A 19,447-nucleotide genomic window follows, 5' to 3' on the forward strand; every position below is an offset into this window, starting at 1 on the left:
TAGGAGTAGTTTTAGAAGATAGACTTTCATGGGCTGATCATGTTGAATTTATAATGAAGCTTAATGAATTTAATGTGCGTAATGAAATTCTTTCTATTTGTTACATGTCTGTGATATTTGAGGTATGGAATTACTGTCTGATCAGCTGGGGTGGGAATATATTGCAACGGGAGAGGGATAGGCTAGATCTTTTTATAAGAAGAGCTGAGAGGATGATCGGTTCGAGTCAGCAGTCGGTGAACTCGGTCTACTCTGATCGATTAGCTACTAAATATAGCACTGTGATGAATGACAAAGGTCATCCCCTCCATAGTGAATTAGTTGATCGTATAGTACAACGAAGTGGTAGGCTGAGGCTGCCAACTGCTGTCACGGTAATCGTCGATTATTTATTCCTAGGGCTATTGGATATCACAATTCAAGGGTTGCCTGCTCCTGCGCTGATTACCAGTAGCAACACTAGCATGTGGACCCAATGACCAGGGAAAAGAACTGCGCTTTATAACCGCAAGGAAGAGGCGCCTTATAAATGCCTATACGAGTACCTGTCTCTTATACACATCTAGATGTGTATAAGAGACAGCATTTAAGATAAAACAATAGTACACATCTAGATGTGTAAGAATGCTTTGTTTACACCAGTGGCCATAGACACATCACCACACACAAACAAATGGCCATCATCTTTCATAATATGATTGTATAGTTTAGTGCTGTTCTTCTTTAGCATATCTTGAACATAAGTCTGACAAAATAAGGAGATAAATCTTCATGTTTTATATAAATCATGACCTCTCAAAAACGTATGCTTGCCCACCGAAGCGATCAGAAAATCATAAGTATAGGGACGCTGGATAGCATAGGGGTTTTTTTTTTGGATTGGGGGGGGGGTGTGAATCACAACAAGGGTAACCAACTAAGCTCGAAAACTTTTCACTGGAGTCCTTCTGGTGTTGAATTGGGTAGTACACTGGTAACAAACGCTTTTCTGTAGCATGTAGGCCTACTGCGTTCAACGTGCACATGGACCATATTGCGCACAGGACCAACAGCTTAAACGTCTCATCTCAAATACGGTGCGTACCGTAACATGTAATTCAGTCCTCTAACTGAAACACAAGGAGAGGGGCGTTCAGCACACCAGAAATTCGGTCCGAATATCGGTTTTGATTCTATGGGAATTGCATGTTCAATACCTTTGGTTGGTCTGGCTCTCTTGAGTAGGCAACGTATACTTCGGCAAGAGCTAGTCCATTTTTAGCTTTCTGCGTTTCCTCTTTATATATGTGATCCATACAAGACTGCCGGCATCCAAAATACAGGTTCCAATTGGCTGAGAGTTTGTCACTGTTATTTTTGTCCTTTAGGTAATGTGTTCTCTCCTGCCAAAACCCACGGAAAGGAGCAATACCGGTGCCAGGTCCAATCATGACGACTGGGGTTGATGGATTTGCCGGGATGTGGAAGCTAATGGCACTGTTTAAAGAACAAAGGTATTACTTGAAAGAAAAAATTACGTTTACTTTTTACCATAGGAAATTCTAACTCCTACGAATGCAATAAGTGGTAGATTCATGAATGATTGTGACATTGTTAAAATAGCCATTATTATTTGATTCTTATTACTTAAAATATATAAAAGTTGTTAGATCGTATTACTGTAAACTGAGAACCAGTGCTCACAATCTAATGATTGAGAGAGGTCGATATACTAGACCAACAATTAGTCCCGATGAGAAAATATGTAACAATTGTAATTCTGGTGAGGTAGAGGATGAATTGCACTTCTTAATAAACTGTACTCAATACTCGAACCATAAACACTTTATTTTCGAACGTTAGGTATGGTATAAACAACTTGGATAGCTTAAATGACTATGATAAATTCATTAGTCTCATGAGTAGTCAAGATTTTGACATTTTGCTGCCATTCCTCAAATTCACACGAGCTGTTTTTATGGAGAGGGAATAGTCTCTGGAATCTAGTGCTTCTTGTATTGTCTTGTTGTAAATATATTTCTTTAATGTTGCTCTATCAAGATGTTTGATGTATCAATAAAGAAACCGTAGAAAAGTTGTAACCATTGTTACTGTAGTTGAGGCTTCGTACGTTTTAATAAAGGCCGGCACTTCATCCCCTGGTTTTAGGCAGTTAAGCCATGTTGAGCATACACCATTATGCACAGCTCCCTTCCCCTCTGCAAGAATAAAAATAAAGCAACAATACAGCACTGATTGAATGACATGCCTTAGCTCTTAACCTCATGGAAACGAACGAATACCTCGCATCTTTTTCCTATGAAATTAAGCGTATATTGCTGACGATCTTGCTTGGTATGAGCAAGGGGGTTATATTTTATACCTCCTTGGTGTGAGATGTAATTTTAAATGTTAGTGCAGTTCCTGAAACTTAGTTATTATTAATTTTATATCGTTTCGAATGTTAATTTGGTAAACATGTTAAAGAATATCAGTTTTGTAATGATTCACGTAAAAGGTAGATATGTTGTAAATGTAACAGACAAATCATCTGATATATTAAATGATAACAAAACAATATTTTTAATGTTTTTGTTTTTTTTTAAAATAATATTGACCTATGCAAAATTTTCGTATCCATTAAAGTGACGCATTCACGACATAACGCACGATATTAGACTACACAACGTTATCGTGCTTTTCACCAAAACCAATCCGGGAAAAGTACTTCAGGATGTTATATCTTTTAAATTTTGTTTTAAATGCTGGTGCAGTTCCTGTAAATTCGTTATTATTTATAGGCTTATCGTTTCAAATCTTAATTTGGTAAATATGTTAAAAAATATCAGTTTTGTGATGACGTAAAATGTTGATATGTTGTAAATGTAACAGACTTAAATGCAGATGACCTGAAATATTCTTGATAAAAAAAAACAATATTCATTTTTTTTAAATAATAGTAGTTAAGAATAGTAACCTATGCAAAATATTCGTATCCGATAAAGCGACGCACTCACGACATAGCGCACGATATTAGACTACACAAAGTTGCCATGCTCGTCACCAAAACCAATCCGGGAAAGTACCTCAGGATGTTATATCTGATGACACCCACGGGCCATAAATTACCTTGTGAGAAAAACACTTAAACACTTTAACTAACCTCGCGTTTTGTAGGTGACGACAGCGACAGTTAGGTGGATTTCACCTGGGAACATTCTGAGACTTGAGCTGATTGAATAGTACCTAGGCTTTAACACAGGTAACTCTGCCATCAACAAAGTTGCTGGAATACGCACTGACGAATATTCTTCCAGGATTTCTGCCATGTTTGGATGATGCTCAAACTTCCAGTCCTCGTACAGTGATGTTCCCTAATAAAATATAATTAAGCAATTGTAGGATTGAAACAGATAGTAGAGTATCCGAACAGTAATCGGAAGGTCTTAGGTTTAAGTCCCGATGAGAAAATACGTTTTTTTAATTATAACCAGTGGAGATGTATCTCCAAAATTACTTTCGTGATCTAGAATTAAAACAAGTCTTTGAGATGTGTTTGATACAATGGCATGCTCACAGTAGTAAAACGAAATTTAAAAGGTTATAGTTCTGTTCTATATGTTTGTTTGTTTTTCATTCATTTACATATATAATAAAATCATTCAAAAAGGCAAAGGAAAACAACAAAAACGTAAACAGAAATCAGACACTTTTAAAACCAAAAGAAAAATAACGGCACAGTTTTAAACATAAAAAAACAAAAAGTCACTAATCAGTCAAGGAACATAAGCCAGAAACAATAATAATAATAATAATAATAATAATAATAATAATAATAATAATAATAATGTAACTAATAAGGTCAGAGTGAGTATTAGATGACCCTTTAATCCAAAAGTAAGTAAATAAAGTGACAAAATATATATTTTACTAAACAACATAAATCTTAATCTAAAGCAAGGATATTCCTTAGTAGTGTATATCTACTTACATCAGCTAGAGTGCTAAGATTTTTCTTATCTTCTTTATTGTCTGTGAAAGTTGCCAGAAGAGCAATAAAATCAGGGGTAGGAGTTGAAGTTATGTCTAAGTATCGCGACAACGCCATCCTCAGAGAACATTCTGGCAATCGGTCACATACTTTCCAGCTTTGTACCTTGCCTGAAAGTAGTAGAACATTGATACGGTATTGTTGAAATGACGAGTTTAAACCTAATGCAATTAACACTAGTCAGGAGCGGGCCCAGAGCTTTACAAAAGTCTTAAACTTCTTCATTTATAACCAACATTTGGACATACCTGCCGGGATGTAGAAGCAACTACATTAAGGTACTTCATCACTTGAAAGAAGGATTTGGTCAGGAGCGGCCCAGCGTTTTACAAGTCTTACACTTCTCAATTTAACTGTTGGACCGATACTTAACAATAATGCACATTCAATGAATAACATATAAATACCATATTATTTGTCTTAAACTTCTCCATTTAAAATTTAATTGGATTACTTATGTATGTTAACAGGAAGAAAGTAATCCTTTAATTAATAAAAGATATTTAAGAAAGTTAGCATTAGTCTGCCTTTATTGACTCTTTGTATTTCATTTGAAATAAAAGAAGAAAATATGTTGGAATACGACTCATATGTTTTTAACATTTCGACGACCAGTGTCTTTTTAAATCCAGGCTCCGGAGGAAACAAACAACTGATTTTCTAGACAAAAAAAAATTGGCGTTTGACAAAAAACTCGGGAACGGTTAATGAGATACATATTTTTGAATATTTAATAACTTTAGGAAAAGCGGGGAAAAGGGTGTTTTTAAATATTCAAAAGCTATTTTCAAAATGCTTATACCGAACAATGTAGTCTTCGTTTCCTGTTTCTCTAATCGAATCACAGCGTCTGCACTAATGCCTTGCAAATCTGTACGTGCGATTATACGATTCACAAGGCTTTCTTCATTGGCTGGAAAGATAGTCACGTGATCCCCAGGTTCATAGTCCATTTCGTTTGAACCTTTCGTTGACATCTTGACCAGAATAGTAGAGCGGCTAAGAATAGACAAGATTTCAAATTTGATAATCCAGTAAGTGACAATGTGAAAAACTCATGACATTGTAATATAATATATTGATATGGCGCCCTCTGTTTGCTTTTAGTCCAAGAATTGTCTTACCCTGATTTTTCAGATTGCAGGTTTTCTACAGATATAATCTTGCACATGTTGATACTCTTTCTATGGATGGCACTAAGTCCATTAGTAATTTCTGGTTCTATGTCATTAGTTCCTATGGATTGCCAGTCATCACTGTTCCATTGTTGTCCTTCAGTTGTCAACATCTTTACAGCATCTTTGTAGTTTTCGTCATCTTCAAGACAGAATTCTTCCAACGATTTCTGAAAATATTAAATAAATTATATGGTTCTTTTAAGATGATCCAAATAATGATTAAAAGTAAAAGTTCTGTAAGCTTACGGAATTTACTTGACGTTTCATCGGATAGCCCACGATGGTACCGGCACTTATGACAAAGCCTTGGTGGAAGAAGGCGAAATGTCAAGTTCACACCATTCTTACTTTTACGTGATATTTTGATCATCATAAAAGAACCTTATACTAAAGTAATTTCTGAAAATTATTTTTTAATAGAAAATCTAATTAATTATGACATATCTCTGTTGATGGGACTGGAAAGCGATTAACACTTAAGCAAAATCGAAAACTTAACATTAGCATTCTATATATTTCATTTTAAACGTCATGCTCTCCAATTTGGTTAACATGTAAGCATCCTAAACAAACGTATCTGTAATTGGTTCTCATGAGGGTGTCGGTAAGTGTACCAAGTTGCCATTTATATAAAGTTAAACATGAATTGGAATGGTATATTTTAGTTGTAAACCTAATGACACACCTTGAATACATCACGTGCCCAGGTATTAAACGATACATCCTGACCGCTGAGTTCATCACCTTCTCCTACTTTAAAAATGCGTTCTCCACCGAGGTTAATTAGCATACGATCAATGTCCTTGGCAAACGCACAGAAATTGACGTAGGCTTTTGAACCTAAGCCGAAAACTGCAAATCTAATAGATAATTTAATGAAATAAAAAAGTGCTGATATATTATCATCTTTATCACATTGGCCGTCACCATCTGTAGATCACAACCGTCATAATGATTATTAAACCTATCAACATTGTCGTCAGTTTTCGTTATTTTTTCCATCATCATCATCACCATCATCATCATCATCAACATCATCAACATCATCATCATCATCATTATTAACATCATTCTCATCATAGTTGTCATCGACATAATCAAATGTACATAGTCGTTTCATATTACATCAACAAAACGATAATATCATCCAGGAAATTATTTATAATTCATATAGAACTCACTTTGGCATGCTAATATTCATCAATGATCTGTATTCATCAAGCATCAGTTCCTCTAAAATGTTGTAAAAACTCTAGTGAAAAAAAAATCAATTACTTTGATTTGCTGTGGAAGTGTATTTCAATACTTTTAGAACATTTCTAATTCATAATTTACAATATATCATTCGTAAAATTCACCAAATTGTAGATGACTTTTGTAGAAATATTTTTGTAAATCATTTTCTCTACATTATTGTTGTTTTCTATACTTTTACCATTTAAAAATGTAGATAAAATGTATGGCAAATAATTATATTTGAAAACGACGTTGGCGGTGGTGAAAACAACAGCAATAATAATAATAATAGGTCTAATAATAATAATAATAACAATAATATAATAGTTATAATAACAATAACAATAATAATAATATTGATAATAATAATAATAATAATAATAATAATAATAATAATAATAATAATAATAATAATAATAAGAATAATATAACTTACCTCACCATTTGATGGCGGGTTACCGTTGCCAAATGTACTGGTTACAAGAAGAAGAAGAGCCTCATTTTCAAGATCAGTGAAGTCATATTCATCCATGCACATAATCTATCAAAACATCAACTTTATTAAAAGTGTCACTAGAATACAGCAGACCCACTGAGTTTCCGCAGTTTCTAAATGACCAGTCATGTAGTACTTTGAACTCTTCAATGAATTCTTTTCATACAATTTTCTCCTCCGTATATTCGTTAATATTCTTATTCGTAAATTAGAGGATGGAAATAAATATAATATTTTATAGTTTCTCATAGTATTAGTTTGAAAGGCGACATAATCATAATTGACATTATAGGGTGCAACCGTAGTGCATGTGTCGAATGTAAGCAAGTTCAACAAATATAACACAGGCCTATATAGTGTCACCGTCACTTACCTTGGGATTAAAAGCATATCTGAAAACTTCGCAAAGTCTGTCAGCAAAATATTCAGATTTTCCCGTTTCGGTCGCATACAGAATAGTTACTTTGATGCGTTTAGCCATTGCACTGTTCATCATTGCAGTAGATAATTTGACAGCTCTGTAAGAACATTAAGTCTCGGTTGAATTATGCTGCAATGAAGTTATTTAATAATATTTGTAGAGGTTTGTTTGGAATCGATCTAATGAACGTTGCAACTTTGAGTAAGCCTTGTGTTGGACTTATAGATTTGTGTTTTTTGTATGTGTTTCCATAGAGCTCAGATAAACTGTACGGAAAACTTTTCACTTACTTGGCAATTTTCTTGAATGTAATACCCTTAATTTTTGGTTTTGGGCTTCCGTCGTTTTTCTTCCAGGAATGAACTTTCCAAGCGTCGGCCTAGCCAAAACAGGAAGGTGTAAAACAAATAAATTTCATATTAATTCTAGTAACAGTTCCTTATACCTGGCCCTAACTGTTATGTACTCTATAGGCCTATTAACAGTATATAGATTACGTGGTGATTCGTTATATTCTTTACGCCTAAATAAGTTGAAACTAATCTAACCTGGTACTCAAACGAGGGCCTCAGTTTATAGTTAAGCATCTCCTGATGGAAGACAGAGGTAACACCTCCGGATATAGGCGGTACAATCCACACCCAATCTGCAGGACATCCTCCACGCAGACGCTGTTCATTGTCCATGTGTTTCAAAAATGAATCAGACATTGAATGATGGTCAGCGATGGTCACTCCAGCTTTCTGTAACGTTTTCGATAATGTTAAAGTACACTCAGTTAATATAAACGAATGTTTACAAAATGATCAATTCTCTGTGTTGCCTTTAATGTTTAAGTACATTACTCAAAAGTGTATATTCGTCAGTTCTGTGGAGTTGTTGGTAATGTTTAAGTAAGCCTATATTTATTTAAAATCAAATAATGCTTATAGGCCTATAATAGTGAGTTCTTGGGAATTGTCGGTAAAGTTAAGTAAAAGAAAAACAATTATTATTTTTTTATTAAATATTAGGCTATTGTTGCTTCGTTGTTTTTTAAGGGTGCAACAGTATTTACCTGGAAGCTATACAGAACAGCAAAGTTAGCCTCAACAACAGCACGATCCTTCCACAACGACGAATAGCTGTTAGTATCTAAGCCCATTTCTTGAGCTATTTTCTAACAAAATCGAAGTACTAAGTTATTTGATATTAGGCTATGTTGTTTTCATAAGAAAACGTGAATTTATTTGTTTCAAACGAGTTACTTGTATTTCTCTTAGAAGGCCATATGCAAATTTATTTATAGTTTTTCTTTAAACATAGGCCCTAACACAATGAAGTATTCATGTTTTAATATACACAAATTATTTTACGTATACAGTATTCGTAAAGCAAACTCGTACATAAATACATCTGTCTAATTTTACAATAGACAGATTTTTCTATATATTTGTATTATAAAATGTTATTATTCTAAAAGAAGCTGTGATCTTAGTTGGAAAAACATTAACAATAAGTTTTTCAATGGGTTGGTAGTTCATGTTTGAATGTCTGACTTTTCAACAAGTAATGGAATACCAGATACTGTAGAGTATGTTTACGTGATGGGCGGCACGATAACTCGTTTGGAAAGTTGAGGTTGTTCTCTGTGGAACTGCTGGGAAAGCACGCAGGCCAACCAGTTGACATAATGAAAGAACAAATACAGTTTTAATTACCTCCGACATATTATACCGTTGTGGGTCACATAGGTCTCTGCCACCAATCTCAGTCCCCATATACCATCCGTTGAAGGGTGCCCCGGGGAACTGGATTCCTCCTATATCCAACATTAGACATGACACGGCGGGCAACGCGTACCATTTAATTCCAAGGGCAGCAAACCAATCATATCTGTATTTTTAATGGCATTGGGAATAATAAATCAGCAATTATGATTTAATTTAATTTAGAATACTGTATAGGTAAATTATGGTATATTTAGGATTACAGTTAGAATTAGGCCTATTTGTAGTTCTTTGGTATAGGTCTATTATTGTATGTACTCAACTAATATGCCCATTACGGTATCTCTTTCAAATAGTGTAGGCCTACTTTGTAAGATATTAACATTATGTTAATATAATCACAGTGTTCTTATTTAAAATCACAATGGAATTGCAGTTATACCAAAAATAAATGGATATAATCGAATTATAAATAAGTTATACACTCTCAAACAAGTAGCCTTACTGTGTAACTGGTCATAAAACCGCCACCGTTCTCATAAATGAAGCGATGACGGACTAATGATGCTAATTAATTGTAAACTTACGAAGGGTGTGAAATCTCGACTTGAAGTACTATACTTGATGGAAGTTCAAATAGTTCAGGCTCACCTCCGTTTGCGGATAAAACTAGAGGCAACACGTCGAAATACCCTCCGTTACCTTTCCAACCAAGAGTCATACAAACCTGAAAATATACATAGAGCCTACCGTATTATTCTAATAAACGCCCCGCTTTGAATAAACGTCTGCCTCAAATAAACGTACCGGGCGTTTATATTTATTCGAATAAACGCCCCCTAAATGACTGTCGACAAATCTAATGGAAGCAACATCATTCTCAACACATTCTATTAATGTCCTACTCCAGTAGAATTACATTTTTTCATAACTGGTTGAGATCAGTAAGTCTTTATGATCACGCAATAACACATTTTGACGGTAATTATGTGTTGTATTTCCCTTACAGTGCAGGGGCATGTATTTGAGTATACGTAACGCCTCCCTCGAATAAACTCCCCCACAACAACCGTCCAAGCGTTTATTTGAATAAATACGGTGATAGTATTAGTATTTTTTATCCACTTAGGTCTCTTTAGCTACAACATGGAGAAATAAAAATTGGCTAAACAGAGCATGCCTATAAAAGCGCCGAAGCTATTAAACATATTTTAATTTGAGCTTTTGAAAATTTGAACAAAGACACAAAACTTTATTATAGAATTCATGAACGTAGTCGTAAGATTAGGTCAGAAGAAAGTTCGACAGGTTAGATCAGAAGAGTCGTTTATACAACGATGCAGTAACACTTGCAACCGAAGTTATTTAGTCAGGAACTACAAAAAAAACGCTTTGTACATTAACTCAGCAGCGTATCTAGGGGATGCGCGGGGGCGCACGCCCTCCAAAAATCACGGTCAAATAGTTAAAAGCCACCTAAATCCACCTTATTTTGCAAATTAGCGCCCCTCAACTGATCATTAAGCCCCCCCCCCCATCAGCACCCCAATTTCAAGACTTCTAGATACGCCACTGCATTAACTGCAATGCTATTTATAGCGTAAAATCTATAGCTGGGTGATATGTTTGTTAAATTGTCTATATGATTTTTTAGGAATATTATTAATGTTTTAAACTTTTGTGTTTGATTTTATATAGGCCTACACGATACACCTCGTTTGAGTATAGGGCCTACACAAATCACAGACATTCACCTCCGTAAATTCCACATTTGCAGGATCACCTATAATCGAACCGTCGGGCTGGGTGTATCCTGCATACCCTATAAATTGGGGATTCCAGACACGGAAATCCTTTCCATCTTTCCTTGGCGGGAAAACCGTCATTGTAGCTCTGCGAAAATATATACAAGAACATGTACTCTCATATAATAGTATAAAGGCATGTTGGTGTATTTAACATTAAAATAAAGGTCCCATGATCTGTCTTAAAAATTTAGCGTAATTTCGTGGGATCTAACTTAGCGCAAAGCGGAGCATGATAAGCAGCTGCGCAAAATAATGCTCATGGAACACCAGAAGGGCAAACGTGAGCATAACTATATTATGTAATACAAGCAAATTTAAAGAATTTTCAATGCAAGCCAATAAATAACGGCAATATAGGATGCGACAGTCAAACCAAATACACTCTCCTAAGTCATCAAGATAATGCGCATGTGTGTTAAGATAGTAGGAGATCAAAGTTTAAGTATCTTGGACAACACTTTTTGAACAGGTAGACCCAATAATCAAACAAATCCAATGGTGGTTATTAGGCCCAAGCCTACTCACCAGTTTTAAACACAATATCAAATTGTTGGCTATAAGCATCCGGGAGTAACCATTATAAATTGTTTTCTTTTTACTATAAAAAAAAAAAACAAAACCACATTTACACATAGTGGTCATCAAAAGTCAGTAAAATTATGACCGTACTATGTGCGGTCAGCGAATTTTCCGAATGGTGAATCACGCAATTAATTTTGTAAGTGTACATATAAGATACATACTCCCCCGCAACCGGTATGCCGCCCATACCTACCTTAAATTGCCTTTATTCGTTGCGTATACAATATGCGAGTAGATGGCCTGAAACATTTCTGACGCAGTGCTAACATTTCGAGCATCAAATACCTGTAATAAAAGTATAGACGCGTAAAATGTATTCATAAATATTGATATTAAATTGGCTATGTCTATAAAATGTCTACAAAAAGCATTTAATGTGGACATATTTCAAAATTAGCAACATCAATTTGTTTTTCAAATACGTCATACTAATTTTATCCATTTTATAAACTTCTTTTGATCAAATAGCTAGGAATTGCAAATCAGATGGAAAGACCATGGACCTATAATAGGTCCATGGAAAGACAATATTACACATAATACACTTTGCATTGTACATGTGGACACCGTAGCTCATCGATTATTAGCTATCTGTAACGAACTCTACGATAATAAAAATAAGCTGTTCACAATAATTAAATGTGAGAAATGGAAATGTAATTGGCATGTTCAATCACAAAAAAGCACACGTTTCTACAAAATGGATCGGATCTTACATTTGTTATTTTGAAGTTCAGTTCTTTTCTAATTGCTGAGTTGTAAATGTTCAATTGAATATTTGCTCTAGTTTACTGCAGATACTACACCTAGTAATTATAGTTATGCCTTGCTCTTATTGCAATTTTTCTCTATACTGCAATTCTACTGTCTACTGAGACCTGGGTTGGTCGTTTCCGCACTCATTTTATACGATTAATAGAGATCCGTGTTTCATCCATCCGTTCCTCTTTGTTCTTGCTTGTTTTCCCTGCATGATTTTGTTTTTGTTTCGTTCTTTGTGATTATTTTTTATTTGTATAGTTTACTGTAGTTTACGTTTAGTTCTGGGACCACGTGTTGGTAGGAATTTCAAGTATTGATTGATTGATATATTACGGTACTTCAAAACATTGGCATTACCCTACAACAATAAAGTTAAACATTAGATGAAATAGAGTTGTAAGCCAGAAATAAGCTAGGCCTATATAAATTATATGACTTTGTGTGTGGGTTGTGTTCTTGAATTTTCACAACCCACCTTCGGAATAACATCAATGGGCTTATTCGACTGGTTCATTTCGTTGTCTACGATTTTTCGTAGGGTAATATTTTCATTCGACTGGTTCGTAAAATAGACTTCGTTGGCAACGAAAATTAACGTAAACTCGGGTGCGTTAATCAGCGTTTAGTTATCCACGAGACTAAAACAAACATGGCCGACTGGTCAGCTTAGCAACAACATTTGCAATATAATTTAGAATAAATGTCAGAAAATAAAAATTATAATATTTACCCAAATGAAGTAAAAAAAATAATTGTATGCTAACTAAAAAAATGGATAAAAACATTTTTTTTAACGAAAAACCTATACTGCCACAATCCGGAGCAACCTTGATTGCGCAGCGTGTATAGCGGTAACTATGCAGCCATGTTTGTTTTGTCGAGTATTAACCAGTTTTCTATTCGACTGGTCGTCTTCGTTAAGTAGGATTTTACCACTGCTCAGGTGGGCGTTGTTTAACGAAGAACGACCGGTCGAATACGACCAATGACTGCTCCCTTTATTCAGGTCAAGTGCAGTAAAGATTCAGATAAAGATAAATCTGATTGCAAGTACACAATAGCCCATCCTATTTATACTACTTTGCTGTTTGAAAAGGAAATAAAATGTTTATTCTGAATTGAATTAAAATTGGAAAACACAGAAGTTGACGAAAAAGCCTACATATATACGGCCTACTATTTTTTTTTGTTGGAATGTTGCCGCTACATGATAGAACAATGTAAGCCCACATCTGTATCTGTCAGCTACTGCACAACCACCGTCAACATGTGCAGGTAATACCTGCACATGATGCTAGTACGTCAATTTTAATGCAAGTCATAATAAATGTCGTTTGTAGTCCCAAGTTAATAATGTGTATCAACTCAGTCTGGTTTGTCCGTGTGAAAAAATTGAAATTAAAAACAAATAATAGTAAAAAAGCAAATCATTTGATAAATACTGTTACCATTACAAGTGAATACATAAGCGCAACGCCTGTGTCGTGTCCACTAACAACATTTAAGAAACGATTGCGCTTGTAAACACCATTACCCCTACTTCATAGAATCTGCACGTTAGCAAGCTTGTATAAAGCACAGAGTTTGGAAAAGCCCGGAAAGACTTTTTAATTGAGTAGACTCAAAATCTAGGCAGAGGCGGCGCCAGGAATTCCTCGACGAGGGCTCCAAGCTCCCTGACAAGAGAGTCCAAACACCCTCCCGTCGGGGAAGCCTAGCCCCCCACCCCACCTCTCGGTCGCGAAAAAATGTAATATGTCGGGGATTTTTTTAATTAAATATAATAGTTTGTTTATTAATTATGGGAATCTTTATTCAAAAATGATAATTTGATAGAAAACCATGCAAGTTAAGAGTCCCCCTGTCCGGGGTACTAACCCCTGTTGGAGGTACTATCCCCCTGACTAGGATGAGCTGGCGCCGCTACTGCTACCCCCAGACGATCGCAATAGTATGCAGCACCTCGCACATACAGTAGCACTGTTTGTACTAAACAGTTTTCATCCCCAAAATTTGACAGCTTAGTAAGGCATGCTTGAATTGTACTTTCAGCGCTCAATATTTGGTTTTTCCCCAATAAACTTGCTGGAAATTCCCCGACAGGGGGTCCAGACGTCCCCGACGGGAGTCATTTACCCCCTTGGACCCCCGCTAGTGCCGCCCCTGAATCTAGGTGGTTTTAGATTTTACTTTACAGAAAATAGCACTATGGCAATTGCCACCTTGCTAATTTTCCCCCACGTTTTTTTTTCCCACTCGGGGATTTCTTCCCTCTCGGTTACTTTACCCTGGCTAATTTCCCTCGGATATTTTCCTCCTTCTATTTTCCTCCGGTTATCTCCCCCCCCCCCCAGTATTTTCCTCCTAGTTTTCACACTGAATTTTTTCACCAGTTTATGTTGTATAAGGCAGAACAGATTATTAATTGTTTTTCTTTTTTTTTGTTTTCTCTATATACAGTAATTATTTCCTAGGTGTGTTGATAATACATAAGCATTGTCCAATCAGTTGACTAAATAGAAGAAAGAAGACAGGAAATATCTTGTTAACATACTTGCTATTTTGGCCTATGAATATCACACCTGGCCGGAGCCAATACGTCACAGTACCATTGCGCTCAGAGTACCTCGTTGTGATTCTCTTCTAAAGCTGTTTCACCTACTTTTATTTAAAAACCAACTCTTCAATTGAAACATTAGGGCCGTCGGAACCGCACAGAGGTGATCATACACATAGGTATAAAAATGAATAATAATGTATATAATATTTGTGGTTGTAGTCGGCCAGAGTGTCATCACCACAATGTCTAAGGGTTCTGGGGAAGCGGATCGTCAGCTGCTATTTCTGGGCACCGAGAGGAGTCATTCAAAATTTGCTCACCAACCGTGGTGGGTGGGGGCTGAGTGTGTTTGGATTCTATCCCCACACGATCGTCGTGTATCCACCCCTGGAGGGGATAGGGGTAGCGTGTCTGCAGGTTAACAGCCAAACGTGTTAAGCCCTGCTGGGGACCCATATGGGACTGGGGCCGTTGTGAGCACTGTGGCTGCTGAGTATGGCAAGGCCGTGTCAAGTGTTCAGTGGATGAACCCGGTTGATCGCCAGGGTCTTTTCATAATTTTGGTCATAAATCTAAATCTAAATGTAGACGTTTGAAATTTAAGTACAAAGGCTACCGTATTGACGTAACAAAATTCAGTAAATGGAACAAAAGCAGCGAAACACAATTCGGTGGCATAGGTGGCATAGTTCTGTGAGGACTTTTTGTTCTGTAGCTTTGTATACTTAATTTTAAAACTTTCTCAAATAAAATCGAATATTAGAACCTCTAAAATTCTGAAAATGGCTCTGCGTCTAACAGGCTTCACCCCTGAGCCCTGGCCATGGTCTTGTACATTCATGTTTTTCGGACAACCGAATTATCTCTACCAAAGTTTTAGAAAATTTAAAATAATATAGGGAAAAATGAAATTTACATTAAATATTATGTCCTAGAGTGCTAGAGATAGAGCCATAACATTTCGTACCATCACTAAAGTTTTAGGAGTTGTAACAATAGACCTTTCCGGAGTTTCAATCAAACTGACTATACTGACTAATCAGAAAAGCGCTAGGAAATGCTTCCGACGACTATGAAAAAAGTTAGCATTCCTCTCCCACCTAGACCGATATCTGTATTGTAGCTGTATCTGTTCCCTCAAAATTTGGCATAAAAATTTAGCATAATTGTTCATCAACCTCCGGCATAATTCAATTCACATCGCTGGTCACACTGTCTAGATAAAAAAAAAAATCACACTGTCTAGATAACAAAACAAAAAAAAAATCGCTGGCCGGACCACTTGCAAAATGCTTCCTACGACTATGAAAATTATCACAATATAATTACTAACTAATAAAAAGATTGCACATACTTGTAGCCTAGTCCATTGGATCCTACCAATACATCTGGCTGAATTTCGCCAAGCCAACTTTGCCCCAAAAATAAGTTCCTTTTCTGTGAGAGTATATGTCCCTGTTGACTCAATACTCTGTTTTACTTCCTTAATTCTGCTTTCATATAACGGCGTCAACCGTCTGCAGAAACAGAGGGAAAAAAGTGAAGGATTAGAATAATATAAGTGAAAGACATTAATATAAAAATATGCCTAGTTGAATTTACTCATATTCTAGGCCTCAGTTCATGTTCAAGAGAGTAAAGGCTGTTTATAATATGACGATAGCGATCAAGAATACAAAGCTAAAAACAATTGTTCCTATATAAAATAAAAGAAAGAGAGGTTTTTACACTAGCACAATTTAATAACGATTTATCGTGTATACGATAACAAAATATTTTGACAAATCAAATCAAAATTGACGTCATAATCATAGAAAAACGTTAAAATAGTAGTAGTATCGTTTTCCCATGAATATGAAGTCATGTGGTTAGATTTGTGAAATTATTTTAATCGTATACACGATAAATCGTTAGCGAATTGTGCTAGTGTGAACACTTTTCTTATTTCTTGTATTTTCTATACTAACAATTGCTTTTTGGCTTTTTTTTAACGTTGATTGTTATCGTTATAGTGTAACCAGACCTTTAAGTCTGAGACACTTCTGTAGGCATAAGCCCTATGTAGTAACTTAGTTGTGCACTTAATGAAAATGAATGACATTTCGCACACTAACAATAGTTACTTGTAAAGATTCAGAGTTAATAAATGATGTAGTTTGTTTTTAGGTGCCGAGATTTGTAATTTCTTATATTGTGCAGACTAACGCGACTACACCTTTCATTCATGGTAAAGATAAATGTTTACTTTTTGATGTGGTCGTAGTACTCGTTTATGAAATCTACTGCGTGATTTAAAACTTCTTCCTTTGGTCTTGTTTCCGTTGAAGCTTTTTCTGGAAACATCATGGATCCAAGGCAACGGGTTTCTGAACATGATGCTGTTGTCTACATTTAAAAAATAAGTAAGGCCTCAATTAAACATTAATATTGAAATGTATACATTGCCAATTACCAAATTATACAAGGCCCATGTTAAGGTGTATAGAGCGAACGGATGGGTTTTAAAACGCCTTTCGAATGTAGTCAATGTCCGGAGAAGACTTGCAAAATGATTTCAAAGATGGTAAGCAGGATGAGAAAAAGCCCTGTCATCAGCTTTTTGTAGGTTGTAAAAATGTTGAGGAAGAGCAGCAGAAGATATAAGGGATGGAAAACAGTTACGTAAGCATATGGGCAGTACAGCCGATGCAAAGAACTGGGGCCTGGGGCTATCGGGGGTCCGTTCAGTAGGCCTATAGATCTAAAATATAACTTTAAAATAACCTACTTAAATTTTAAAAGGACCCCTCAATACTATTAGGTTGTAGAGCCCATAATTATTATTAATTATCTTCATTACAATTTAAGTGCCACCAAACACTTCCAGTAAGATGACTTTTTGATCTTTTTACTACGGTACGAAGTACTACATTAATTTTTGAAAAATGGTCCCTAAAGCTATTCTAATATCGGCAAGCACGTTTTTGTTTGAAACTTTACATTTTTTCGAATATTTTATAGATATTTCTGCGCGTTAATGCCGTATCTGTTGCAAAAAATCTCAGAATGTATGAGCATTAAGAGACCCCCAACTCTGTGTCTGGGTGCAACAACAAGGTGCCTTTATGACACTTAAAGCACGCCGACTAAATGTATTCCGGACTCACGTTTGTGAGATGGTCAGAAAGAAATTCCGTCCCTCCAAGCTTCACCTTAAAGGGCCCGGCAATTGTCTTGCACTGAGGCCCATCACCACCTCGCTACATACGTCGCTGGGAAAATAGCAGCAGCAGCAGTGCAGCGAGTGCCGACATGTATTCGGATACATTGTCCTTTATCCCGCGTAACTCTCATGTGATGGTTATTCAAGGAGGGGAAAAGCGATCGAGCTCTAATCAAAATCCGACGCTGCCTGGGTTTGAACCAGGGTATTTAGCACAGGAAGCAGTGTTCATGCCTCTCGACCGAACGCTCAGCTCAGCTTAAGCAGGGGCGGATCCAGGATATGAAAGAGGGTGGTTCAAAATGTCTAAAACCCACTCCCCCAAAATGAAAGGGGGGCCCTGGGGACCTCCCCCGGGAAAATTTTGATTCCTAGATGGCCAGAAATGAGCTTTCCCGACTTCTGAGGAGTTTTTAAGTTCTTCAAAATTCAAGGTTTTTCTCCTCTTGAAAAAGATCAGGTAATTTTATCTTATTCTTCAGGCCATTATATATAGAAAAAAAAGACATAAGCAATATATTATTATATTCCAACAATATTGCGTAGAACGCACTTTCGTACATACATTATTACGACATTGAATCAAAAACACTCTGTATAATTTTATTTAATTGAAGGTTAGTTGGGCTAAGCATAGTTTGTCTGATTTGCCAACCTATATGCCTAGGTAGGCTCAGGCGCGGATCCAGCGGGGTGGGGGTGGCACGGGGCCCCCCCCCTCTGTCAGTCACGCCGAAAAAAAAATTGAGAAGAGTTAAAGGGAAGAAAGAAAGAGGGAAAAAAAAGAAAGTGTACCCTAAGGAGACCTCGATTATTTTACCACTCACTAATTTTGAATTTTCCATTGATTGACAACGAACACAACACTATATCCCCGACGCATCAATCAGGATGTAAAAAGGCCAAAAGGCGGAGACCTAAAGACAGAGTCTTTTAGCCGGAATGTAGTACCCAGCTATAGAACAGCTATCCATGCTCAGCATGGAGTAACGCCTACGCGTTCTCGTGCGAAAATCCGCAGGCCACCGACCCTTATTGGCCCCTTTGATGCCCCTACCCATGAGTCCAGTAGGGTCCTCGCTCTATATACCACCCTGATCCTAAATGGCTTCGTTAATAACAGTATAACGTGTCTTTGACAGCGACTGTATTGCATATATTTATTAATCCAGTGGGGGTGGGGTGCCCAGCCGGCCAGGGCCATCCTACTTTGTCAAAATGTTAAAAAATTGAGATACAATTTTCAAATTTTAAGTCTAAATAATTTCCGGGCATGTAAAGGTGCCATAATCATAATTTGCTTTGCGACTACCCTTTATAGAATATATAAAGGACTATAGGTCCTTTGATCAGACCTTTCGAAAGCCTGTGAGGGGTGGGGTGCTGGGGCGGATGCAGAGGTGGTGCAGGTGGTGCATCATCATCATCATCATCATCATGTATGTCACAATGTATGGTTAACA

The 19,447-nt window shown here is 36.4% G+C and overlaps 1 protein-coding gene across 1 annotated transcript in view; it reads right to left on the bottom strand.

Annotated features, from left to right (window-relative positions):
* Positions 1–610: 610 nt before the first annotated feature.
* LOC117124609 (nitric oxide synthase, brain-like) overlaps positions 611–19,447 on the bottom strand; it is a 44,326-nt gene continuing 25,489 nt past the window's right edge. The window contains exons 3-22 of the mRNA XM_033270905.1: positions 17,028–17,167; positions 16,137–16,299; positions 11,654–11,745; positions 10,825–10,963; positions 9,658–9,797; positions 9,062–9,236; positions 8,419–8,520; positions 7,910–8,104; positions 7,652–7,740; positions 7,314–7,458; positions 6,881–6,985; positions 6,390–6,460; positions 5,894–6,068; positions 5,155–5,375; positions 4,833–5,029; positions 3,971–4,140; positions 3,143–3,353; positions 2,111–2,198; positions 1,197–1,476; positions 611–745 (exon numbers count right to left, since the gene is read on the bottom strand). Coding sequence (XP_033126796.1) covers positions 611–745; positions 1,197–1,476; positions 2,111–2,198; positions 3,143–3,353; positions 3,971–4,140; positions 4,833–5,029; positions 5,155–5,375; positions 5,894–6,068; positions 6,390–6,460; positions 6,881–6,985; positions 7,314–7,458; positions 7,652–7,740; positions 7,910–8,104; positions 8,419–8,520; positions 9,062–9,236; positions 9,658–9,797; positions 10,825–10,963; positions 11,654–11,745; positions 16,137–16,299; positions 17,028–17,167 — 3,033 coding nt within the window. The remainder of the gene's footprint in view (positions 746–1,196; positions 1,477–2,110; positions 2,199–3,142; positions 3,354–3,970; positions 4,141–4,832; positions 5,030–5,154; positions 5,376–5,893; positions 6,069–6,389; positions 6,461–6,880; positions 6,986–7,313; positions 7,459–7,651; positions 7,741–7,909; positions 8,105–8,418; positions 8,521–9,061; positions 9,237–9,657; positions 9,798–10,824; positions 10,964–11,653; positions 11,746–16,136; positions 16,300–17,027; positions 17,168–19,447) is intronic.

The sequence above is a fragment of the Anneissia japonica genome, unplaced genomic scaffold, assembly GCF_011630105.1.
Source record: "Anneissia japonica isolate Jap-2015-1 unplaced genomic scaffold, ASM1163010v1 scaffold287833_len2544123_cov190, whole genome shotgun sequence".
Lineage (NCBI taxonomy): Eukaryota > Metazoa > Echinodermata > Crinoidea > Comatulida > Comatulidae > Anneissia > Anneissia japonica.